General features: G+C 45.6%; 1 protein-coding gene across 1 annotated transcript in view; it reads right to left on the bottom strand.

The window, feature by feature from the left end:
• adgrb3 (adhesion G protein-coupled receptor B3) overlaps nt 1-27,077 on the bottom strand; it is a 91,482-nt gene that overhangs the window by 38,532 nt on the left and 25,873 nt on the right. Inside the window, exons 3-7 of the mRNA XM_060073815.1 lie at nt 8,793-8,903; nt 5,277-5,438; nt 2,063-2,227; nt 1,007-1,171; nt 333-394 (exon numbers count right to left, since the gene is read on the bottom strand). Coding sequence (XP_059929798.1) covers nt 333-394; nt 1,007-1,171; nt 2,063-2,227; nt 5,277-5,438; nt 8,793-8,903 — 665 coding nt within the window. The remainder of the gene's footprint in view (nt 1-332; nt 395-1,006; nt 1,172-2,062; nt 2,228-5,276; nt 5,439-8,792; nt 8,904-27,077) is intronic.

Raw genomic sequence — 27,077 nt, 5'->3', positions numbered from 1 at the left:
CAAATGAGAAGCTAGCGAGCTAAGTCTCGCACTGCATATCAATAGGAGAATTTTTTTTTCATAATCGAGCAGGAGATCTGTGAAGAGTCGTGACCAGATTTGTATTTCCCCTCATGGAGCAGAGGAGTGTGTGCCCCCCCCCCCCCCCCCCCCCCCCCCCCCAGCAAGATCGCTTCACGTGTGATCTGAGAAATCCACGCACTGAACGATGCTGACTGATCTCCCCTGTTCACACGTAAAACAATATCACTGCTTGTACAAAACATGAATGAATGTGCAGCAGTAATGCGATCAGGGTGGATTGGTGGGAAATGGCACGTTTGTTTTGCCACCAATTCCGCCCATCCTGCTTTAAACGCAGACTGCGTCGCCCCGCTCTGGGGTGGAGATGCTCCTGGAATACAGAGACACTAATGCCACAACCCACATCTATTAGTGTGAATTAGGCAATTGCGCCGGCGCCAGGACGCTGCTTCATATTAAACATTTCAAAAGGGCTGCCGGGTGTTCGCTAAGCTGACATCTTAGTAGCTGTAATACATCCGTGGTGCTAACAGTCAGTTTGGACAGCTAACTGTGAATTATGTGGCTGACATTGGAATTATATGATTAGTGTAAATTTAACCGGGTTTTTACAAATCAATTTCATAGTGCACGGGCTTTCACTTTATGCTTCCATACAAAGCTAGCTCAAGGTGAATGGCACCAAGGCAAAGGGATAACGAGTATAAAACAGTGGATCTCAACATGGGAAGGTTATCGTGCCGTCGCACTGCTAGAAATAAAGGCCCGCTAATACCCTTTCTACCAGTAGCTAAGGATTTGGACATGGTTGTCCGCTCCAAAACATGCTTTCCGGGGGGAGGATTTTTTTAATTTCCAGCCCCAGACATCAAAGGCGTCGGAAGGCTCAGAAAAGTGTGTGTGTGTGTGTGTGTGTGTGTGTGTGTGTGTGGAAAAAAGGCTCAGGATTTATATTTGTGGTGTTATTTCTTTCTTTTTTTACCTGTGCAATCAGGATTATAGCACTCCCTGCTCTCTGCCCAGTGACCCCGGCACTCGGATCCCCCGTGGGCCGCGGCCGAACACTGCCTGGTCCTCTGCTGAGTGCCGTTGGCACAGGTCACGGAGCAATCGCTCCAAGTGCTCCACTCCTGCCACTGTCCGTCCACTGGGGCGCCCACCCAGAACCAGGCCAGGGTATGTCCCGGACGGAGGGGATGGCGGGAGGGAGGAGGCGCAGGGTGTGAGGGCGGGGGGGGAGAAAAGACGACAGGCAGAAATATTCAGAACGCTGATCTCCGGATGGATGCGCTTTTTAGCATCTTTGGAAACAGCGGGGTTGCTTATCATTCTTTCTTTTTTTTTATGGATACAATGCATATAATGGATGCAGATGTTTCGGTAGGTTTATGAGTGCTTTTTTACTGGGGGAAGACTTCATAGGATGTGAAATCTTTTTTTTTTTATGCCGGCAGAACAAACCTCATAATTAAGCTTTGAAACTAAATAGTCTTCTCTACGTATATTTTAAGAATTCAATGTCGTATCAATGTGTTAATTGTGTTAAATAAACAGGAACTGCTAAATCACATGCATTCAAGTCTCCGTGGTAACATAATAAAAGCTCAGAGTTGCAGAAATAATCATCATCACAAATCTGCTCCATCATTGTCAAAAGAATTGGGAGCAGGCATTTTGAGGAATCCAGAATTACTGCATTGAGTCTCTCTCGGGTTTCATAACCCAGTGTATTATACATCGAAGGCTCCATACTGCGCGTCGTATACATAACACCAGACCTCCATTCAAAAGTGTCTTCCACTCTTTCAAAATCTTCTGAATAGATCCCGACAAACACTGCACACAAAAAAAGAAAAACGTAAGCCGCTCCCAAACTAGAAACTTTTGTGAAACTAGTTCTCCTTCGAGGTAATTTCTAAAATGGTAATATCCCCTCTCGTACATCTCACTCTCCCAATCTTCCTATTCCCTTCCTCCATCTTCTAGCTTCAGCAGCAAACAGCGAGGGCGTTTCTGGGCGCGGCCATGTTGGGTTTACCTGGGCACAGAGCGATGTTACAGAGCTTGCTCTGGGTCTCGGGTCCGTCGCACGCGCGTCCGCCGTGCAACGGGGGAGCACACATCCTAGTGCGGGTACGATGGCCCCGCCCGCACGTGAACGAACACAAGCTCCAGGGGGACCATTCCTCCCACACACCGTGTACTGCAGAACAACAAGACAGGGGTCAGGGGGGCGGGGGGTCGAAAGCCGAGGCCAGGCTCGGCCGCTGAACAGGGGGGGGGGGGGGGGGGGCACACTCTTAAAGGGGGGGGCCGCAGTTTGTGTTGAGGAATAAATCAAAAAACAAGCATGAGAGGAAATGAGTCACGTGGTATGAGCGTCGATGCTCTGGATGTTGGACGACCTCGGACCAACGGCAGCGTTGAAGTATAAATATACTAGAACGTTGGGTACTGCCCTGTACTTACCAGGCTGGGATGCAAGACACGGGGTACGACAAGCTCCCCGAGACAAAGACTTTTGAATTATTAATGGTCAGTACTCGATGAGACAGTGAGACAGGTTTGCCAAAGAAAAACAAAATAATGCATTTGGCCTGCAGGATATTGTTCTGAATATTTATTACTGGTGCTGGCCTTCAAGTCAAAGTTGCTCTGGAAGGCCAAAGGTGATAAACATGAATGTGTGGCAAGCAGATTGTTGTGTTTAATAACAAACTTTACATTGTGAAATTAACCCAGGAGTCAGCGGTAGCAATTACAGATGCGATTTTCTTGCGGGCAATTTTTTCCAGTGCTGTTTTTGTTGTTTGTCTCGCCTTTTGGATAATGAAACAAAATTAAATGTTTACTCAATCCAAAAATGCCAGTTGTATCATGCCATTAACTGAGGCTGGTAACTCAGTGGGTGTATGACCTTTAAAAGAAAATACAAAGAAAAAGTGGGCTTAGCAATTGAAGCTTATTGCGGTCAAGAAAAAATAAAGGCGGTTTAAAGGCGAAAGGTTTACGATAGATTAGTGATAAAGGACTGCTGCAAATGTGAGTTTTTCTAATAAAAATACACATCATGCATCAAATCTTTGGATTGGATTAAATATGTAGTATCGCCATCCCCTGCCTATTATAACCGGCTGTGGTCTGTGTCATTTGGAAATGAAGGAAAAACAAATAAAAGCCCTTGACAAATTAAATCCATTCATAATTTATCATGGGTAAAAAAAAATAAGCCATATTTATAAATCTTTTAAAAAGTACCAAGTGGAATATTTACTAAGTTAAATATTTGACCAACGATCTCTTTTATAATTAACTAGCGTAGCATATGCTTATGTTAAAAATGCCCTGAAGACAAGGATAGAATAATCTACCAATATTCTAAACAATGCCAATCTATAATTTTTTTTTTTCTAAAAATCCTTTTGGATTTAAAAATAAATCATAAAAAATAACGAGGTCGTTAAACTATTAAGGGAGGTATTTGTTCCCTTCTAACCGAATGATACATCCGCACTGTGCGTTGTGATCTGTTTATGTCTTTCTCAATGGAGGCGTCTTCACGCTAGCTTATTGATGATGCTAATTTATTAATTTGACCAGGTTCCTTTGGGAATTTTAAGAACCAACTGCAGTTGCTTCACCAGCTGGCTCCATTCCAAATATGATTTGTTTACCTCGCTTGGCAACTATAATTGATGGTGGGGAACAGGGGGGGGCTGATTGGTAGCCACAGCAAAGTCACTCTTTTCCTTTCCTATTGGTTCTCAACAGCCGTTCCCTAAATAGGTCCAAATGGACAGATAGTTAAATTTATGATTTGTTTTCATTTAGTTTTTCACAAGAACAAGAATATTGAGCTATTGTGATTTCATGCCTAAGTTTCATTATTAGTATTTTGATACTCGAATTTCTGAAAAATTCAGGATTAGTGTGAAAAAACACAGTTTAACTTGGAATGCGGTGATACACACCTGGATCCGCTCTGTTAATCACAAGCTATTTCACATGGCTAGATTTGGGTTTTACACATGAATAAATGTGACTTAAAGGTCTATGTGTGCAGACCTGAAGACATTAACAGCAACAACAACCAACAATAATTAACTCGGCTAGCTCAGTACCTTCGGGCTACCAATTAAAAATAATAATCCCCTATTTGTGTGAATAAATATCCGAAATACGGTGGCACATGTGTTTGTCTCCTGGATGAGGAGAAACCCAGCCTTGCTCCCTGGGCGACATAATAATGGCACTGAGATCGGGTCATTTTGAGGAAAATGTTCCTGAAAATGACTCCTTCACTTTCCAGCTAATACTGCCCGAGCGGGGTAAAACGCGGACCCCTTTTGAAAACTGCCAACTCCCCACTTGCCACATTTCAATATTAGGTAGCCTACGTCTAAATTGTCAGCGCCTTCCGCAGGATTTCGCAGTGGAAGTGGGAGGGGTTGGGGCAAATATTTTCCCCACTGTGATGCAATCACAAAAGCACTCTCTTTAATGGCAAAGGGGGCTTTAAATACGTACGGAAGGACATCCGCTTTGCCCCGAGTCTCCGTTCGACTTCAGGCACAACCAATTCCTCAAAGTAAACAAGTGATTAGGTAGCCCAAACGCGACACGTTTATTTAAATCCTGCTTTCCTTTCCCTCGCGCCTCGTCAAGACCCCAACCTTCCACCGGTCGGTGGGGGTGTGTTGTCAGACGTCCGGCTAGCCAGCGGTACCTGGGTGGTGGAGGCGGGGGGTGGTGGTGGTGGTGGAGGTGACTCATACACAACATGCCGGTACGCGTCGAGCGAGTCACAGAGCATGCCTCGCGGCGCGGAGGTCACGTGACCCGCGCGTTAACGCACGGCTGACCTGCGATCGCGTAGCGAGGCGGGATGACACATCGTTGTCTGTGTGTCTGCCCGGTCGATGCACGACTTCCATGCAAAAAATAAATATACAAAGTCATCCATTGGGATGAGTGCGATGGACATGGCGTCGACTTTTGAAATAAAATGGAAAACGTAACAGTCTCGTGTTTTACGAAAAAAAAAAAAAAAAAAGGGCATTTCTAACCAGAGATAACCAAAAGAAGGAGGAGGAATCATATGAGTGATCAAATAACAAATAATAACACCAATTAAAACAATCAATCAAATCCATGTCAAGTGCGGTTACATTTCCTCTCGCCCGGTAAGGCGTCGAGGTGGTGAATGACATTGCATACTCATAATAATCATACAATCTGCGGGCTAACACTACCTGGGCAGGGGGCCGTGCTATTGCAAACCCTTGACTCTCTTAAAGGGCCGGTGCAGTGCGTTCCGTACGGTGTCACACACGTTCTGGTGCGCACCTGCGACCCCTGACTGCAAGATACAGAGCATGAGCTCCACTGGGACCACTCCTCTGCACCTGATTCACCTGTGTGGGAGAAGGGTGACACTAGTTAAATGCAGCAGAACGGTCCTGGTATACAGGAGGCGTGTTGGGGGCGGGGCAAGGGGGAGGCTATGGTGGGGGGGGGGGGTGGTGGGGGCGGGGCAAGGGGGAGGCTATGGTGGGGGGGGGCGTGGTGGGGGCGGGGCAAGGGGGAGGCTATGGGGGGGGGGGACAGTGGGGGGGAAAGGCCAATGCAAGGCAACAATTTGGAGGGGAGAGAGGAATATCTGGAGCAAAGTTCAGTAAAGGTTTGGGACGGAAAATCAGGAGAGGTTAGGGGGGGGCTCCATTCTATAAACTATGGGACACTGTTCTTCTTTTATGTGATATTTGATACATACAACATAAGCAGTTTTAATGGGTTTTAACTCGATCACATACAGTGCTATAGTGTTCTTAGATTGCAATCAAAGTGAGTGCACTCCTCTCTATGAGCTAATAATGATCTTAATGGCAAGGGAGGCAGGAGTGGCCTGGGTACATTCCAAAGAAACAACGAATTTGAGTGCACGTACACAAAGATCACATAAAAGGCATTAGTATTTTATCTTAGGAATTTAAAACAGTAGACATAGCAGCTGTAACTCATTCACTATACATTAGTTTTCATACAGTTATAAAACAATAACTATGCATGCAGTTAACTTAAAACACAACTAGAAACGACCAAGTAAACAATCCAAAAAAAATAATACTTGATAGGAATATAGTCACCATGCAAGAACAAAACAACTCAGTGAAACGTAACTGAAAGTAAATCATAGTAAAATGGAGGTTGAATGGGTGTTAGTTGTGAATGTCTGAGGTATGAAGTCCCTCGCTAGGCAGAAGTTTTGTTTCTTTGGCAACAGCAGGAAACTATCTCCGGTTTAGGCCATGATCATTTGAAAAAAAATAATATATTTTTTCAAATTAAAAAGGATTAATTTAATTTCACACAGAAAAAAAACGGAGGACGATTTTAATCAGCAGATCACATCTGTTTTGGTTATTAACATATGACTGAATTAGTTTTCATTTTTTCAAGTCAGTTTCGTTTATGTGTATTTTTTTTTTTTAATCTGGAAGGATTTTTCATACAGCCCAATAAAACCTGGATCTAATCAAAAGTAATACTTCTTACTGTACAATATAACAAGCTAATAACTAGCTAGCTTTAGGGTATTTTGATGCCCTTTAAAGGGCAGTATGATTGTGCACAAAACGAAAGGTTTTATTTTGTTATTCTTCAATTACATTGCAGAATACCAAAATGTGTGTTTGATTAAAAAATGACACAAATCATGTTGGCCTTGTCAAATATGGGCATGACAGCCAAATACCAGAGGGTCACAAAAAGGCTAATTAAAAATATATGTGGCTGTGAAGCAGTGGTGGGAAAGCTATCAGCCATGGTGGCCTACTTAAGGAAACAATACATTTGGTCGCTAGAAAGAGGACGATTGGTTTAAAAAAGAAGGGCAAAAATCTCCATCCATTAATATTGAAACAATAAAAAAATTATATGTATTTTATTTGAGAGCATTTTATGGAATCGTTTTTTGGTCAATTTCAGCTCTGAATACATTTATGTCTTCAATCGTTGGGTTTACTTTGGATTCAAAACAACCGATGAACATGTACTTTCAAGGTTGTATGCTAAAGATCCAATCAGGGATAGTAACTCCTATACCTCTAAAGTGAGAGTTAAGAGTAGGTCCATGTTCACCCTTACTTTCCGCTGACGTCAGTTGTTGATCGATGCGTGCTTTGTGCACGTGATTAAGCCTTCACAGGGTATGAATTGCGGCATTGTAGTAGTGTGGTGATCCCACAACCTCTATCAACTAGGCTATTTACCAAACCATTCAGCTTGAAGAGCACTTACACATGATGCACCGTGTATCTAAATCACACACTATGCCATCGAGGTTGTTCATAATAGCGACAAACGATGGCAGGGATTTCTGTACCGAGAACAGACAATGTTATATTTCTGCATTGCTGCGGCACACCTGTAGTGTATCATTAAGCCCATCAGTTTGCCTGCACTCGCTGCCTGCGAGTGCTATGTTAAACAGGAAATACAATTGAAGCAACAGGTTGAGTTGCTTTAAGATTTTGCGTTTGTGATTTGGTTAACATACAAACAGTTAACAGTGTGTTCTAACACACTTGCCGCTGAACAAAGTTTGACCATCTCACGTTATAATTGAATATATATATTAACGTGCGATATTGGGACCGCGTACCCAGTGAAGGCTGGCTCATCAATCAACGACAGAACACGAGGACGATAAGGACGGCTAAATATAGACACACCTTAACCATCACTTTGAGGTCTAAATATTATTGAATCAAAAAAACACTGAAAGGTGGATCAATCCGTTTAATGAGGCAGTGCGGGGAGAGTATATTAAACACTGAGGATGAGGAAACAGAAAAAGCCCAGCGATGAGACTTGGAACAAGGGAGAAACGGACCTACAGCTCATGTGGATGGAGAGATGCTGGTTAGGGGTTAGTCAATGAAGGGCAGTGAGATAACTGTGGTGGGTGGGTGGGTGGGTGGGGTGATGGAAGGATTGACTCAACCAAAATGAGGGTCGGTTTGGATGAAACACATGAGGAAATGAAAAGGGGGGTGGGGGGGGGGGGGGGAGAAGAAAAGAACCGTAATAGCCACTCTGTATAAACCAGCCCACCCAGAAGAGTTTAAATCTGGCTAGAATCAAGTAAGACTAACTGAAGCCTTCCGTCCACTGTTAATGTGATGATTCATTATTGATATGGTCAACAGACCTCATGTAATCTATAGTTTCTAAATTGCTAAATTAAGCATGTGAGGGGTTTTGTACAGCCGTCCCCTTAGCTTAATTGAGTGTTTTGTTTCTGGCTGAATGGGGTCGAATCCTCTCACTGAGTGACTCCATCACGTCCGTCGGTGAATGACTCACTGCATAGCCAGCCTAAGTTTTACCTTCTATTTAATTCATGATCCTGGAGTATATATGAGCTGTGCACTTCAGCCCACTCACTGTGTAACAATAAAACAAACTGACAACCCTATGCTTATGCATTCAGAGTAAATATTCCAAGAGGAAAGGGGATATATCTGCCCTGCTAGTTTATACGTAGCAACGGAAGGGGAGGAGTAGAAACAAATAATAATAATAATAATAATAATGCAAAACAGTGTCACTTAAAAAAAGGGGCAGGTACAAGAGAGAGAGAGAGGGAGAGAGGGAGAGAGAGAGAGGGAGAGAGGGAGAGAGAGAGCATGCATGTGACTCAAAATGAAATTAAGTTGTTTCGGCAACAAAATAAATAAAGTAAAGAAACAGAACTATTATATTACCAGTTTGTGCCATAAATTTAGCAGACTCAGCTTGCTCCTGCAGGGCCTTTGTGTCATGAACTGAGCGCGGCCGCTGACTTTTTACAGTATGCTCTCCCATCATTCCATACTCTAGGGACAGAATAGAGGTTCAAATGAAAGCTAGGCTTAAACATGATCTTTCTGAGCACAAAAAACGTATGTATAAGATATATATATATATATATATATAGATGTGTAAGGATAAATATTAATATAAAATATTGCATTCTGTTTGTCGCAAAACGTGTCAAAGCAACTGTAATGCATGTCTAGAAACAAAGAGCACACAGGTGTACGTGGTTTAGCGTGTCACTTTTTTTCTTTCTTCTTACTTTAAGGCAGAGAACAATGCAACGGATTTATAAGGGTGAGTTGGAAGTATTAATTAAGCTTGGTTTGAAAAAGCACAGCGTAGACACATAGCAAACATGCAAATAAACTCGACATCCGATTTAACAAGCTAATACCTCAATGGGGCGTCTCCCTCCCTCCACCCGACCCCTCCCTCCCTCCCTCCCTCCCTCCCTCCCTCCCTCCCTCCCTCCCTCCCTCCCACCCAGGAAAAAGAAAACACAAAACAAAAAGTGAAAGTAAAAAATGTGTAAGCCGTCGGAAAGCCACAGAGGAGGAGGGGGGGGGGGGGGTCATGGACATAACATGCTATTGATCCACAGTTCCTAGCTCATAATTCATAGTGATCGATGTTGTTGGGGTTTTCTCCTGTTGGTGACCCGGTTCACTACAAAGTGAACCTTTAGTGAAATTAGACAGTTAGACAAATGTATTCTGAGCTGGGGTTTTTTAAGTTTGATTTATTGCCCTCATTGTTGCCCAATGGATTTACAATATGAAATCTGAATGCATTGTGACTTTGTGAATTATTTTGACACTGTATTATTGATATCCAGCCTTGAACTGTAAATCGCACTTTGTGTTACATTTGGTAAAGCACAATGTATTTTTGGATTGACCTTAACACAAAATCCTAAATGTTTGCGGATAGTTTTAGTAACAAGGTATACCGTACATAGTGACGTTTTTTTTTTTGCGACACACAAGTGGTTGCATGTTTGTAGTTTTCAGATGGACATACATAGGTGACGCACAAATAACAAGACACACACAACGCTTTTGTTAGATTGATTCACAACACAATGCATAATCCATTGTCGTCAATTAAGTCACACAATTAGGGTGCTTGACATGGCTTAGGGGTGCCCTCTTGGCGTGGATAGGAATTATCGTTGGTTTAGCATTGAGGTATTCAACCCTCTGCATCATGTAGCTGCAGAATGAACTGCTGGCTGGATGGGAGCAGCGTTCTGGCTTTAGCACGGGTGCGATGCAGCAGGCGTTTGAGATTCTGCAAGTCATACCAACAGGCAAAAAACAAAACCCCCCAAAAAACTGACTTTTGACATTTCAGAACCCATCTAAAAAAAAATATATATATGCATGGCAAATAAAAGACTCCTTTTTCTGTCATAAATAAGACGTTGGTTGGTTCGGGAGGTTTTGAAAAACACAAGGGGGGAACACAAGCCCGGTTTGGTGTAACCCGATTTCCAAAAAGATATTTCCCCCTGCGTCACTTGATCTCATCCACATGTTTGGGTCAAATTAAGGCAGCCAGGGCAGCGCTGTGTTGTACCTCCTGCTGGAAGAAAAACAGCCCCCCCCCCCCCACACAGGTACACTGTGTTGGTGCTATTACATGCACTCTCTGCTGCAGCAGCCTGAGTGTGTGAGTGTGACTGAGCGTATATGCTTCATGCCCTGACGTGCCGTCTCTTGTATCACAAACCCGTTCCCAAAGTGATTATTCTGTACGGTTGACACAACAAAAAACCGAAGAGGTGTGTGTGTGTGTGTGTGTGTGTGTGTGTGTGTGTGTGTGTGTGTGTGTGTGTGTGTGTGTGTGTGTGTGTGTGTGTGTGTGTGTGTGTGTGTGTGTGTGTGTGTGTGTGTGTGTGTGTGTGTGTGTGTGTGAGAGATAAGCAGACAGATCTCGAGGATTGTTCTGCAGGAGATATGCTATGAATGCACGAGGCACAGGAGCCTTCACCGGGGGCATTTCCCCGGCATCCTTGTTGGTTAATTGGGGTTTGAAAAATAACTGGAATACACGACCACTGCACAAGTGGATTTGAGCTCAAACCCCATTACAGTGCGCTAAAAGTCAAACTAGGGGCAAAGTCATTTCGTAACAAGCAACGTCAAACTGTGAGCTCACAATGGGCGACATCAAGGTTGGCTTTTCTTTGTGTTTGAACTCGAGCATAACAAATCCTTCCCTGGCTGTACCATCGTTCCTGCCTGTTTTTTTATCATTTTTCAAGTAGAAGGTAGTTCTCTCAAAATAAACTCTATATAAAGAGGTGGTACGATTGAACACTGAATGCAGGCTCACAGTGCCCCTCTAGCAGTTCCTACTATCATCAAAGCGGAAATTAACAGAAGGAGCAAAGTGAAGGGAAGGGTTCGGGGTCCCTGGAGATATGTCAAGTTGAACATTATTTCAGGACAAATGGTCTAAGTGAGCGCGGAACAAAGCCTGAGCCAGAACAAATGTGGGACCTATCGATGCAGGGTGCCTCTGTGAGCTTGCCTCCGCATCACATTGGCTGTTTTATCGCACTGCGTATCCCCTTGTAAAGAGGCAATACGGCAGCTTTAGTGTACGAATCATCTTCGGTTGAACTAGTCTGACATTAATTAAGAAAGATTCTCCCAAAAAATTATGTGAGCACAGAAGACTGTCTTTGCGAGATTGACCGAAACACTTTCAAATATATACATCTTTTGCTAATTATCAATCTCACCATTCTTGTTGTTTCTAGCTAAACCAATAATTACATTATGCGGGGACCCTAAATAATAGGGGGAGAAAAATCATTTATTCCTTTAATATTCACGAAACGTTGGGAGTGACCTTAAGAAACTGCCATCTATAAATCCAGCCGGCCATGCCCAAAAAAAAAAAAAAAGGCTAATATTTTCAGACGAAAATTCATTCACCTTTAAATCTCCTTTCATTTGTTATTGTGATCAGTTCATCACTTCAATTCCCCCGCATCTGACATCAGCACAGTGGTAACTAGGATAACATGCATACGCTGCAAAGCATGAATTACAGGCTAAAGGTTGTACAATCGCAAGTTCCACACTTTTTACGCTGTTCGGGTTTGAACAGGTTTGAAAGATAAAACTTGAAATCGTTATTTCACATAGATATAGAGGTGAATTAATTGGGCTGACTGGAGGGGGGTAAATTTGCAATAATCTTTTTCATGTTGCTGATAAACTACGTTATAATGTCTGAGCTGTGCGGCTTGTTCTAGCAATCATGTCTGGATCAAATGGATCATGCTATCAGCTCCAGTGGGAAAGAGCATGTATTTCGGACCTTTAAGCCTTTTTCTTATGATTCTCTACAGGATTTGGGACTGACATTTGGCCTAGTTTTGAGTTTTTTTGTTATTCTATGTAGTTCTCTACTTGGGTGGTTAAAGTCACAAGCTTCGATGCACTTTGTAGCCTTTTTCCTGAATCTCAAGTGGTGTGGTTTATGGCCAGCATGTATTGGAAGGACTATTGTTAGATGGGTTCATATTTTCAGTATGTTTTTGAAGTCGTACAGTAGTGCTACAAAGTACAATCTTGTGAAAAGCTCAAGCATGGATGTGGCTGGAGGCAGCTTGATGGTTGTTGTACTCAGTCTGACAGCTACTAAGCTGCATCCAATAACATAACCTTAACCAACGTATTTGTAAAATTAAACCAGAAATATGGATTATTCCTCTATGTCTCCGTGGGGTCTTTTTGTTTTATGTCCAAACCAAGTCCACATTTCACAGTGTATTCTTGAAACAGTATACGCCCCTTCGTGTTTCCCCATGGTGTCATTGACTTAATGTTGCATACGATGACCATATGGCCGAAAAGTCCCATCTGTAAATATCGCTGCCACTTCCCTAGGTCGACGACGCCCGAGTCCATTGGCTGTCCTCCCTCATCACATTTCATTGAACAGCGTTTGACAGCGTTGGACAGGGGCTTGTTAGTGAGGTGGCAGACATCTCTGTGAAACATACTGAAACACGGCGTCTCAGGGAGAGCCCAGTTCTTTGTAGAAGGAGTGTGAGACGTTGAAGGGGCTTCGGCTGGGACCCACACAGGATTAGCTTTTAGCAAATGGAGAGCTAGCTCCTGGGGACCACAGGGAACCAACACGAACGGAGTGGATTCCTCCTTCATTATTTGGGTGGGAAAAAAATAAGTTTCTTATGAACGTAATGCCCACTTTTGTACATTTTGGGGCTATTTGTAGGGGTCTTACCGAGCTCAATTCCCCACGTCAAAAATAAGAGTGCTGAAGGGAAATCCCGCTCACTATGGGAAACTCAGTTCCCATTTTGTACCACTTACAACATCACAGGAAGGGTTACTACGTTGTATGCGTGCGTTATGTTTTTTGAGATGAATGCCGCTACATTGAAAAACCTTCATTAATAAGGTTGGTAGCCGAAAAGCGAAAAGTGACGGTACGATATCACCTGACTAATGGATGTCATTAGTAGACAGTCACGGCCGTCACATACAGACACAGGCCTTGTTCGAGGGAGTGATATGAATTGCTTCGGAGCAGACAAACCGGAGACCGGCCGCGATGACGGCCAACGTCTCGGAGTCTGCGTCGCTTATCCTATCGAGCTTTAAGCAGTGCTTGAGTTGGCCGCAGAAGAGCACCTTGGACGGCGCTCAATTCCTCTCCGGCGCGCGGACAAGTTCTGCTGCGTGTCATTTCATTGAGAGGCGTGTCGAATCCAGGAGCGACGTCAATCAGCGCTACGGCGAACCTCGCGTGGAATGAGCACTGGCTCTCAGAGTCCGAGCGCGAGAGTCTACCGGCGGCGGTGGGGTCGTCCACCCGCTGGCCCCGCCCCTACGGACGGACCGGCTGTCTGTCACCGCCGTCCCCTCCCCCCGTCCCACCCGCCTCCAAAATAAAAATAAAGAGCTCAACGGAGCGCCATGCCAGGAACCAGAGGGATACCTCCGAACTCTGCTTTTTATATATTCGATATTTGTCAGGTCGTCGTAAACTTGATGGAATGTAGGAGTTCAAAAAGAAACAAATTACTATCGGCCATCTGGAAAATAACTGTTTTTGTTTAATGCTCATCCTGTTTGGTGAGTTTTATGACATACTAACACTATTGTGAGTACAACTAGTACTTCTAGCAATGCTCCTAGTACGGCTATACTACAACTTCGCATGCCGCTACTTTACTAGTAGGCCTACCACTTTGGTAATACACAAGTAATTATTACATACGTATACGATTATTAGTAGTACTACTACTACTACTACTAGTAGTAATACCACTATTTCTACTACTACAGCTTCCACCACCACTACAATACTAGGACTACTACTTAGAATTCGTATAATAATTATCAATAGGCTGTATAAAGTTCTAATCAAGATTAACTACTCTGTGAATCCCCTAATAAGAACACGGATAATGACATTAAAGGTATCCATGTACGGTTATCACGTGAACTTCACTATGAGCAGTACCATATGCCAAAACTAATTAAAAAAAAACTCAATTAGGCTTTCATTAGGAAAATGAAGGGGTTGCAAGGAATCAGATACAAATTATGAATTGTCCTTTGAGACACACAATTATCCATCATCTTCCTTCTACCATCTGTTTACTTTCCTAATGACTGAGATTGGAGCCAAATTAGAATTCAGAGCGACTGCAACTGCACCGCGTTCTGAAAAGTCATGTGAACCGGGCACCAAATGACATAATGAACAGAGCTCGACGAGCAGTTAAGAAGGTACGCTGCATCTCCTTGAGAACACCCTGTCGGAGATAATTTACTGTAGATGAGAGACCGAGAGAGAATCGGAGATCGAGAGAAAGAGAGAGAAGGAGGGTGAGAGAGAGACCGAGATTGAGAGAGAGAGGGTGAGGGTGAGAGAGAGGGACCGAGGGAGAGGCAGAGAGAGAGAAACCGAGACAGAGTGAGAGACAGAGCGAGAGAGAGAGAGGGTGAGCGAGTGAGAGACCGAGAGAGGGACCGAGATTGAGAGAGAGAGGGTGAGAGAGGGCGAGAGAGAGACCGAGAGAGAGACAGAGAGATAGACAGAGAGAGAGAGAGAGAGAGAGAGAGAAAGATGGGCAAAGATGGTTAAATTGCTTTTGGAAATTAAAAGGATAATTTACAACGCTAAAGGAGGTAGCTGGGGCTGAGCAGTACCGCGCAGAGCAACCTAGATGGAGCTCTGCTGTTATCAAATCACTTCATCCACGCGCGCTGTTGCCGGGTGCCCTGAGCAGACTACCTCCCTTTTTTTCCCCTCCTTATTTTTCCTTCTTTTTCTCCCCCTCACATCCATGGGAAATTTACCGCTTGTGTTCATTCGACTCAGCCGAAACATCCCTAACACTTTATATCTCCTAAATGTGTTGATACACACTTTCCCCCCCCCCTGAATATTACTCATTAAACAGTATCAACAACGCTCTCCGTATAAAGAACTCACCGGGAAGATTATGGACTGCGTTTGGTTTTCTGGGGAGAAAGGGGGGGTGGTGGGGGTTTGTAGGGGGGGGAGATGATGAAGGGATTCATTTTTGTGTCCTTTCTCCAGGCTAATGCTTGGAAACCAACGTAGCCCATGCATGCTAATACGGTGGCGGGCTGATGATACGTCCTGCCACTGGCCCAGCATGGGCCATGCTATCAGGGAATATAGGCGCCGCGGTGGCCGCCGCATAGCCCACACTCTGCTTTAAAGCGAACGCTGGGATTAAAGTCGCCGAGCAGAATCAACAGCCTTCTAAAACAGAGGCACTGTTCAACCACCCATGAGGCAAACTGGGGACCGCTGCAGACGCACACATAAAAGGAGTAGTGTGTGTGCACCGACAGAGACGCGGACGGAAGCAGAATCCCTAATGAAACCGGTTCAGACAGGAGAGGCTGTTTACATGAGGAGTCCGCCCAGCTCAACCGCGCTCGCACTGTATCGACTTTTACGGTTTGATTCAGGACGTACGCGCCTCGACGTATAGATCGTATGGTGAGGTCTAACGGCCGGTACGACAGCACTTTTGACGCTATGTTACACAGCTCGGTAAGATCCAGAGAACTAAAGGTGAATTTATACCTTTGTAACCTTTTCATCGTCCATCACTGTTTGAGAGCATGGGTGTCACATTTATGCCAAGGGAACCTGTGATCCATACTATATTTTGAGTTTGTATGGAATCGACGGAACTTGGCGTCGTCCCAGGGAGGCATAACCTCAGAAGACAACCTGGCAATCAGGGAGCCCGCCCAACGCCAAGCCACCATGCCAAGCACTGCATCTGTCAACCGAGAAATATGACACAATTTTTAGCTCTTTTGCAACGGCAGCCAATTCCCAAAAGGGCCGACCATGTCCTTTTAACAGAATTTTACTCGGCGTAATGCAATGTAACTTTTGATTTAATGGAGTCCAAGACATGGCATTAATGGTTATTCCATCTCCCTATGCTAGGCAAACAGTACAACTAAGAGAAAGGACAACAGTGCCTTTGTTTTTCATCGCGGCGCAAACCGTGCCAATTCCCCTCCTTGATGAAGTCATCCCTTCTCGTCTCTAATGAGACTTCCATAATTCATGATGTCATGAATTTTATTTTATTATTTTCCTTCCCTTCCCTCCCTTGCACCCACCCAACGTCTGAGCCCCTTCGCACTGCGCGGCTTGCGGCGGTGGAACCCAACCGCTGTTCGGGGGCCTGCCAGCCCGCATCGCGTCAGGCCGCGTCCGCCCGTCGCGTCAAGACACACGGCGGAGCTAGCGATGGGGAAAACAACGCTCACAACGTCCGCTTGTCGTGGCTCATTTGGGGCGCAGCTCATGTTAAAAACAAACACGCCGCTCCCGTGTAATTAGGAGCGCCGCGTGATCCAAACCAATGTTCGTCGTGGGATGGAGGCCGGCATCGGGCATCGGTGGCTTGTAGGGCTGTCACTCCGCGTTCGCTGCTCGTAGCAACGGCTCTGAGGAGCCCTGTCGCGCCGTGTTTGTTTGTTCGTAGCGCTGGACTTTTGCTTTCGTCGTCGTCCGACTGAATTTACGATGAATGTAGAGGTGGGTGTATAGTGAGTTACATCACATAGCGTATCAAAACAACCGGCTGTATTCAAGCTGAATGTAGAGTTTAGGTGTATAGTGTGAGTTATACACATAGCGTATCAAAACAACCGGCTGTATTTAAGCTGAATGTAGAGTTTGGGTGTATAGTGCGAGTTATATCACATAGCGTATCAAAACAACCGGCTGTATTTAAGCTGAATGTAGAGCTGCTGCTTGGTGCATAGTGTGAATTATATCACCAAACGTAGCAAAACACCCAGCTGTGAGTTGAATGTGGAGGTGCTGCAGACAGTGGGTGTATAGTGTGAGTATGTTAGCACAAAGCGTAGAAAACCACCCGGCTGTATTCAAGTTGAATGTGGAGTTGCTGCAGACAGTGGATGTAAAGTGTGAGTAGGCCTATGTTATATCACAAAGCGTAGAAAACCACCCGGCTGTATTCAAGTTGAATGTAGAGTTGCTGCAGACAGTGGTGTAAAGTGTGAGTAGGCTATGTTATAGGCCTATCACAAAGCGTAGAAAACCACCCAGCTAATTTTCATTTTTTTGCGGGGAAGGATTTTGGTGTTCACTGCCTTCGGATGCTTGAAATATTATTTTGTCACCTTGGAGATGAAAGGGATACGTGATAAATTAGATAAAATCATACTTCACTTTTTTTTTTTTTACCACTTAGTCATCATTACATGAAGGAGGAAAAGAGGTCTTCATTCAACACAGCCGTCTAAAAAGGATAGCCTACCTTAATATTTTGTACCCGCGACCAACAGAGCAATTTCATGGTCATGGAAGATTGTTTAATTTAATTACTATTGTGTTACGAGGTGGATGTCTTCGTTGAACATTTTCCTTTTTTTACACATTCTGAGCATACATTCAGACGTATCATCCAAAAAGAAAAAGAAACCAACAATTTTGGGTAAGGCAATCGACATTATTTCAAACCCCACATTAAATTGAAACCTACAGTTTACTAAACAAACGTTCCAACCAATTCAACAGACCTTTCGTTCTTGAATGAAAATTAAAAAGCTATATGAAAAGCACCACTTGCTTCGACACATAGCCGTTTCAAAAGACTGAGATATGGGTGAATCGGAGACGATTCTCTGAAGCATCAAGTAACCTTGATGCTATTTTGGTATCCTGAGAGAAATAGGCTATTGCCCCTCTGATTTCATAAGAGCCACCAAACCGCATGCACTCAGGGGCCCCAGGAAAAAACAGATAGGCCTAGGACTTATACATAATATATAAATATGAATAAAATATTGGGACAACATAGTGGGCGGATGGTTCACTTTCTATGTTTAAATTATGGATAACTATTATTATTATCTATTACTTAAAAATTATGAATAAAACCATTGTTGTCTTTTGGTTTTAGTTTTTTGTTTTCACATATTTGGACTTTTGAGGTCATTTCCCTCCAGCCGCCATGCTGTTGTTATATAATAGTTAAGAGACTCTACAACCGACTATTGAACAACACTAGTGTTCTCTTGTATCTCATGTGGTTCTCCCTATCTAGGCCCTTTACCTCTTACGGGCGTGGAGGTGAATCCCCTCCAGCGACTCAAATACGTGCATTACGTTCCTACAACATGTCCACCGTTAAAGGCACCCAGTGCAACTTTCGAGGCTTAAAAATAAACATTCAATTTCTAGTCTTTTTTACACGTAGTAAGTTTCAATAACTCCATACCATTACATATCGACATTCAAGGAGCAAAGATGAGACGTCGTTGTGTGGTGAGAACTGATACAAAATCGATAACAACAACAATGCCGCCATTTTCTTTATTTTTTGTAACCTACAATAAATAAAGCAGGCTTCCAGTCAATGGAAAAATGGCTTCTCCCCACCGGCGATTGTTGTTGTTTACGATTTTCTATCAGTTCTCACCACACAACGACGTCTCATCTTTGCTCCTTGAATGTCGATATGTAATGGTATGGAGTTATTGAAACTTACTACGTGTAAAAAAGACTAGAAATTGAATGTTTATTTTTCATTGAATGTTTACATAAAGTTGCACTGGGTGCCTTTAAAACAGCTCAAACCACGAGAGGATCTGATAATGAAAAGGCTGCACACTGATATCAGACCCAGGATGGGTTGACGCCGTTCACACGGGAAGGGAAAGCGCCCGAGATCAGGTCCACAAAACGGCGGATATTCAACCGTGATCAACCTCGCCAGACTCCAGGAGAAACGATGCTGAGCGGTGGATGCACAGCGCTGGGCGGTCGGGATTAAACCGCGGGGCCGAGTATGAAGTGATGGATCCTCGCTCCACCCAGCTGCCGAGGCGGCCGCGAGAGGTGCGAGCGTCGGAAATTAATCGTTTTTTAATGTGCGCGTGGTGAGCGTCCGGCGCCTCAGAGCTATGCACCATTAATGTGGTCAATTAGCTGTTCGACAACTCACCGATGGCCGATGCATGGAATTGATTAACGCCCCACCAGCTTCAGCCTGCAGGTGGCCACGATCAGAATATTAAGTATTTGGTCAGAATTCCTCATGTGCGCGAGCTCAATTAAGCCTCTCCTTCAACATGGCCGCTTGATTATTGGATGCCCCCAGGCCTTGTTAGGGGCGGGATGGAGGGACACAGGGACGCCTCTCCTAACCCATACGCGCACACGCAAACACGCAAAAGACAGACAATCACGCACATGTAATTATACACACACACACACACACACACACACACACACACACACACACACACACACACACACACACACACACACACACACACACACACACACACACACAGAGACTCACAGGCATACACACACGCACACAGACAGGCAATCATTCAGGAACATATACACACACATACACAGGCATATACACACGCACACTGGCACGCACGGCATGGGCATACAAACGTACACACACACCCACACACAGACACATGCACACACACGCACACACAGAGACATGCACACACACACACACACACACACACACACACAAACTCTCCCTATCCCCCTCCCCCATTTTTTAATCGCACCAAAAAACACAAGCGCGACTGCTAATCTTAATGATTGGTTTTATTCCTGAGACCTAAAGTTAAAAAGAAGCAGAAGCACCCAAACCCCGAATCCGAAGCACCTTGATCCACCCTCTGCTCCGCGCGGCCATTACGACATTAGGGAGGATCGAAGAGCATTATCCCGCCACACAATGGCTCCGGCGGTCCATGCAGCCGTGAGGTGAACTGGACTGGAATGGGGAGGAGGAGGAGGAGGAGGAGGAGGAAGAGGGGGAGGAGGGGGAGGAGGAGGAGGACGAGGAGGAAGAGGGGGAGGAGGAGGAGGAGGAAGAGGGGGAGGAGGAGGAGGAGGAGGAGGAGGAAGAGGGGGAGGAAGAGGGGAAGGAGGGGGAGGAGGAGGAGGGGGGGGGGAGAGGAGGAGGGGGGGGGGGGAGAGGAGGAGGAGGGGGGGAGGAGGAAGAGGGGGAGGAGGGGGAGGAGGAGGAGGACGAGGAGGAAGAGGACGAGGAGGAGGAGGAGGAAGAGGGGGAGGAGGGGGAGGAGGAGGAGGAGGAGGAAGAGGGGAAGGAGGGGGAGGAGGAGGAGTAAGAGGGGGAGGAGGAGGAGGAGGAGTAAGAGGGGGAGGAGGAGGAGGAGGAGGAGGAGGAGGGGGAGGAGGAAGAGGGGGAGGAGGAAGAGGGGAAGGAGGGGGAGGAGGAGGAGGGGGGGGGAGAGGAGGAGGAGGAGGAGGAGGAAGAGGGGAAGAGGGAGAGGAGGAGGAGGAAGACGGGGAGGAGGAGGAGGAGGGGGGAGGAGGAGGAGGGGGAGGAAGACGGGGAGGAGGAGGAGGAGGAAGAGGAAGAGGTTGGAGGAGGGGGGGGGGGGGAGGCTTTCTGCACAGGTCGGCGGTGGCGGCAGTCGGGGGGTGGATCTCAAGCCCCCCCACCTCACGGGATAGCTACGCCTGAACGGTCAGTCCAACCTATTGTCCGTCAGCCCGTATCACGGTCGGCTATACCCGTCTGCCAGGCGGGGCAGTAAAAGCCGGTGTGTGCGTGTTCTGTTTGTGTGTGTGTGTCTGTGTGTGTGTGTGTGTGTGTGTGTGTGTGTGTACCGGAGCGGGCCGGGGGTCGCGTCAGATCAGGGGAGGAGGAGGAGGAGGAGGAGGAGGAGGAGGAGGGGATTTCGAACCTGGTTTCACCCCGGAAAATAAATCAAGAAAGAAAAACTCAATCGCTGGTGTCGCGACGAACGCTCGCCGGTGACGGATGAGGGGTTGTTTAAGTGTGCGCCGTGACCGCGCCGCGTGTCCGGAACACGCGGACGGGATCAAACATCCTTGAAGGACCCCGTATCACGCACTGCATCAAAAGAAGGCGGCCTTGCCCCCCCCCGCGGTCGCCCCGGCCGCCCCAGTCGGCTTGCGTCATCGGCACACACACGCTGCTCTGCCAGGCCTGGCCTTCGATGCCGGCCCGTACGGTTGTTAAAGCTCTGAGTAATTCCTAAGAAGGAGTAAAAAAATAAAAAGCTTCTCCCGAGGCTCGCTGTTCCACACAGTTTACAGTGCAAAGGATTATCTGTTGGGAGTGTGAATGACAAAACCATTACCTTCCGGTCTCCCGCGTTTCGACGAAGGAGAAGAAGGGTCTTAATGGGCTTTTCAATGCAAAATAACCGAGCGGAAGGATGCATATATATTTTCCACTCTAATCAGCATAAGGAAGGGGGGGGACAAAAAAAAGCTGTCTTTTCATGCGTTCTCCCTTCGCCTAATCTAATTAGAATGTATTATACCACGCAGAAGTTCAAGGACATCAATAGATTCATTTCCCCTCCCTTACACACACTGCAGTTGTTCGGCAGGCCCCTAAGAGGGGTGCCGTTCCAAATGGAGAGAAAGTAACCATTTATAGCCAAACAATCAGGCCTCCTTTGTCCAGGCCACCCGGAGCATCAGTCAATGTGCATTGGCTCTGGCATTTGACCCATTCTTCTGCTGAATCGGTCGGCATATGAGCACTCAGACAGGCCCAATGAATCGCTCCCCGTTCCGGGATGCAACAGAATAATTTGTGTAATTTTACCTTCACTACAACAAAGGCAATGTGGACTACTCATCAGTGGACTTCACAAAATCAAATCAGTCCCAAATGGAGAAGTATGTGGTACTTGGACAATAGTAGTGCGGTGTGTGGGTTTGTGTGTGCATTGTGTGTTGTGTGTGGGTGTGTTGTGCGTGTGTATTGTATTGTGTGTGGGTGGGTGTATTGTAAGTGTGTGTGTGTTGGGTTGTGTGTGTGTGTATTGTGTGTATCTGTGTTGTGTGTGTGTATTTGTGTGTGTTTGTGTGTATATGTGTATGTGTGGCCCAGCAGTGTTAAATATAAAGTAATGAATTTGTCATGGAGAAATGCAATATCGCCACAGTGCTGTATAGTTTGGAGGTCATAGTGATAATAACTTATAAACAGAGTTGTTTTGTATGCCACAGAAAAGCACCAGGGAAACTGCTCCCAATGGGCGTAATGGAACTCCATAGAAATGCTGTGTTATTACAAGACAGTGTGAATTATAAATGAACACAACACCACCAACGTTGCAGATGCATATTAAGTATCATTGGTGAACATCTTAACACAATTGCAGGTGGGGTTATTTCGTGCTCACAAGCAATTTAAAATACCGCCCAGCACTATTAAATGGGACAGCAATCGGCAGGGTGGACTATGAAATTTGCTCTATTTTGCCAGCAAGTTTTTATTTCTTGGGGTAGATTCGCGGAAGAAAATAAGTATTTCCACTGTGTTACCGTGGCGATTTTCCCCGGCTTTGCGACTATGACTCCGGTTGGTGAATCCCCCACAGGGGTTGGGGGAGCTAGGAGCTTCAACTCAGATGCATCCCCTTCTCTAACTCCTACTTTTGATCGTGTCTCCCTAACACTCAGTGAAAGTTGTGATTGAATTTCACACGGTTCACGGATAAAACAACTCCTTTCAAACCACTGCACTCACAATGATTATTGCTTGTGTGTAGCACAGACGCCCTCTCACACACACACCCTCACGCACACACACACATACACTCACTTCGCACATCACACACAAACACACACACACACACACACACACACACACACGCATCACACACACATACAGACACACTCAGTCAGACACTGTGGGTCCGTTAAGTAGGTCAGCGTTGCTCACATTTCATCAAGGTAAACACAGCGAGGTATCAAAGCAGTGATCACAAGGGGGATATGCAGGCGAGGGTATACCAGTGAAGAAGAGCAGAGCGAAACACGCACACACACACACACACACACACACACACACACACACACACACACACACACACACACACACACACACACACACACACACACACACACACACACACACACACACACACACACACACACACACACACACACACACCTTTTGTGTGCATCTCGTGAAGTATTCCTTATCAAAGACGTGCGTCGGCACCATAGTTGTTGAAATAAAGAAGATAACAGAGGCATTGAGTGTAATGGAAAGGAACCAAAAAAAAAAAAAAAAAGGTACTTTCTTAAGCTCTGGGGAACAGACGAGAACACTAAGTGAAATTAAATACGGTAATTTGAAGAAATGGATAAATAACGCACAAAATACAGATTACTTTTTTACACTAACCATAAATGTGGTGAGTCACACACAGTGGAAAAAGCGACGTTGTGAAATGAACTCTTGCACTCGTTGAATAATGCCCCCTACATATGTATGGTGCATCGGCTGAACCCCTGATGGAATGCAAATAGCTCAAGTTAATCAGAACAGACGGCACTCACCATAACTATATTCACACATGAATGGGAAAGCACACTATTTTCATTTGCAGTTAGGGCAATCAGAGTTTGCTGTTGTCCGAGACAGACCTAGCATGGAGACAGCAGACAGAACTCATTATATTATATGATACCCTCAATAATTCATTATAAAACCAGCCCCCCCCCCCCCCCCCATTTTAATATGTTGTAGCCGGAGCTCAATGGCCCCTTCAAGATCAGCTTCTGATTAGCTTATGCCCCCTACTTCTCCGCAAAACCCTTTCTCAACATCCACTCCAGGCTTCCCACTTTCTCCACGCTATTAGGGAAATGACAGCCGCAACTTCCTGGGGGAGGCTCTCACAAAGAGACGAATCAATTGGAGATTTTCTCTCATTATCTGCCCGCTGTCGGTCGCCAAGTTGTACGTTTATCCACGGCCTCTCTTCCCCCCCCTAACCCCATCTTTTTCGCCCCCTTTTATTTTATTTTGTTCCAGTCGGCTGGAAACTTTCCCTCTCTCGGCGTACCAAAGGACAATCTTAAAATCTTCTCACACTCCGATTAAGTGGACCGTGGAATACTCAAGGCGATGAAAAAATGATTCCTTTCAAGCCCATCGCTCGTCTGGAGTCCTCCCCGAGGTTCACGCTCGCCAGCCCGTTTCCAGGCTAACGCTATAGTGCTGGAATTAGGTCACTGTTTCGCTAAGTGTAATGCACATATTAATACTGTTGTCCACGGGATTATGAGGACGTACATGTAGAAGTGTTATTAAAGACATATCAGGGAGGCCATGAGGCACGCACGACTACACTGAGGAGACCGGGAGGAACGTTTCCTTGCCGTCCACGAGACGTTTGGCCTATTTCTTGTTAAATAATGTTGGCAACAACTCTGCACCATTTTTTTTCCCCTACATTTCGATTCCTCGCTGTCGTAATTACAAGTCAATATTACAAAAAAAACAGACGTGGATGTATTTTCAACTGTTACCACAGAGGGTGGTCCCGTAGTGATTAGTCCTGCTGCCTCACGGCGAAAGAAGACCCAGGATTTCAAACCCGGGACTTTCTATCCGGCTTTCCCGTGTTCCAGATTCGCACTACCTCAAAGTAAGAGGCTTTTACGGAGGAAGTGCTTAAGACACGGAGGTCCCGATGCTGAGTAAGCCATCGCTGGGTAAACACAGGTTAAAAATAAAACTGCTAAACTGCCTGTGCGTCTTTAAAAGTTCCACCGTCGGGGTGATAGCGACGTTTCAACCGGTTTATTTTCCATCTGTGTGCTTTATTTGCATAATATAAAGCTTGATTGAATCAAAGTCTCTCCGATGTGTGTGGTTCCAAAAATAACCAACCCGCATATCTCGCACTATGGAGTATTCGTAATTGAATCTTAAACTACGAAAAAAGTTTTGCTGTTGCCTGGCAACCAAGTTAATCACTGCTCTCTGTGTACCCTTCTTGCTGGTACAGGAGCGACAGGTACTTTTTTCATTTTGTCAACGAATATGGAAAGGGGCGGTGGTGGGGGTAACAGTAATAGAGCACTTTATTCATTCAAGAAGGGGGATTTTAAGTGTTGCAAATTCAGGCGTTGAACTTCACTGTGGGGTTCAACGCCTGAGTGAAGTGAATATCAAAGAAAAGAGGATAAAATAAGGTCTGTGTGATGGAAAATGTGTGGTATACCCAGGTTCAACCGAATGGAACAAATGAGGGTAACAATAAAATATGTATTGACCTTTTTTTTTAAAACGGTTGCTTACTATTCTTGAAAAGAATACATATGCAAATGTGTTCCGTGTGCGTCTGGTATAAACCCACGCTGTATGGGGTGAGCAATGAGCAGCAGGCCAGTGACGATGGCCTGGGGTCATACCACGTGAAGTAAAACAGGGGGCAGGATCGTATAGAGGTTCAGAGGTGTGTTCGACTCCAAGCCTGGATGTGCTGGGTAAGATCCTAGCTGTACGTATGTACCCTGAGCAAGGCATCGCTAGCCGCTACCTACTGAGTGAAACGTATCCAAAACAATGCACTGCTAAATGTCTGTCGCAGGCCTGCAATAAACACATATCTAAAGCGGCCTGAATAATGCTGCCCAAATGAAATGATTGGAGGGCGTGTCTGATGTCTCCTACTTGCGTGCACCCTCGGCCAGTGCACTTATTGCGCACGAACGGAGTCTTCCACAACACTGGGCAGAGCTAATGCTAACGCTAGCGAGCTAGTCAGGTGTTTTGGGGGAGTGGCTTTGGAAGGAGGAGGGAGTGGCTTTGGAAGGAGGAGGGAGTGGCTTTGGAAGGAGGAGGGAGTGGCTTTGGCTAGTTCCTCCAAATTGCCTACCCTCGATTAAAACCGTACGGCAAAAATATCTTTGACAATACTTCTAGATATGGTCATTATTCCTGAAAAGCCCAGATACATGTAATCAGACTCCCTGCTGTACTGGTGTGAATCCAGTGATACTGTCATACATATACTGTACATACAGCTTCCCCACACTGACACGATGGACTTTAGCAGCCCTGCGTCCGCCTGCGCGCTGTGAGTAAGAAACTCTGCGGTACACCGCTGTCTCGTTAGGGCCATAAAAGAAAAGAGTGGGCTGGGGAAGCAAATGTCCAGAAAGCATCTGCCCGTACCCAGCGATGCGCACGCACAACAAATATTAAATCTGTGTGTGTGCGTGTGTGTGTGTGTGTGTGTGTGTGTGTGTGTGTGTGCGCATGTATGTGTGTGTTTGTGTATGTGCGTGCGAATGTGTGTGTGGACGCCTGCGAGTTTAAGCATGTTGGAACATGCGTGTGTACATACGTGCGTGCATGCGTGTGTGTGTGTGTGTGTGTGTGTACATGTATGTGTGTGTTTGTGTGTGTGCGTGCGCCTGTGTGTCCATCCCAGCTCAGCGGCGGTAGGAAGACACACAACAGTACCACCCACCTTCTATGGGCCTTGACAGTGCCTCTGCATGACAGATAACCCAGACACAGAATGCACCTGAATAATGCAGGCAGGCACATCCTCCCGTGGTGCCCAGGCACACACTAGGGCTTTGTGTGTATGCTTATGGGTGCGCGTGTGTGTGTGTGTGTGTGTGTGTGTGTGTGTGTGTGTGTGTGTGTGTGTGTGTGTGTGTGTGTGTGTGTGTGTGTGTGTGTGTGTGTGTGTGTGTGTGTGTGTGTGTGTGTGTGTGTGTGTGTGTGTGCGCGTGCTTATGTATATTTGTGCACGATGGTGTGTATGTGTCTATGTGTGAGCGTGTGTATAAATTAGTGCATGATGGTGTGT

The sequence above is a fragment of the Gadus macrocephalus genome, chromosome 15 (assembly GCF_031168955.1).
Source record: "Gadus macrocephalus chromosome 15, ASM3116895v1".
NCBI classification, from domain to species: domain Eukaryota; kingdom Metazoa; phylum Chordata; class Actinopteri; order Gadiformes; family Gadidae; genus Gadus; species Gadus macrocephalus.
Note: the sequence above shows the minus strand (reverse complement) of the source record. Positions and strands in the feature narration are given on the sequence as shown.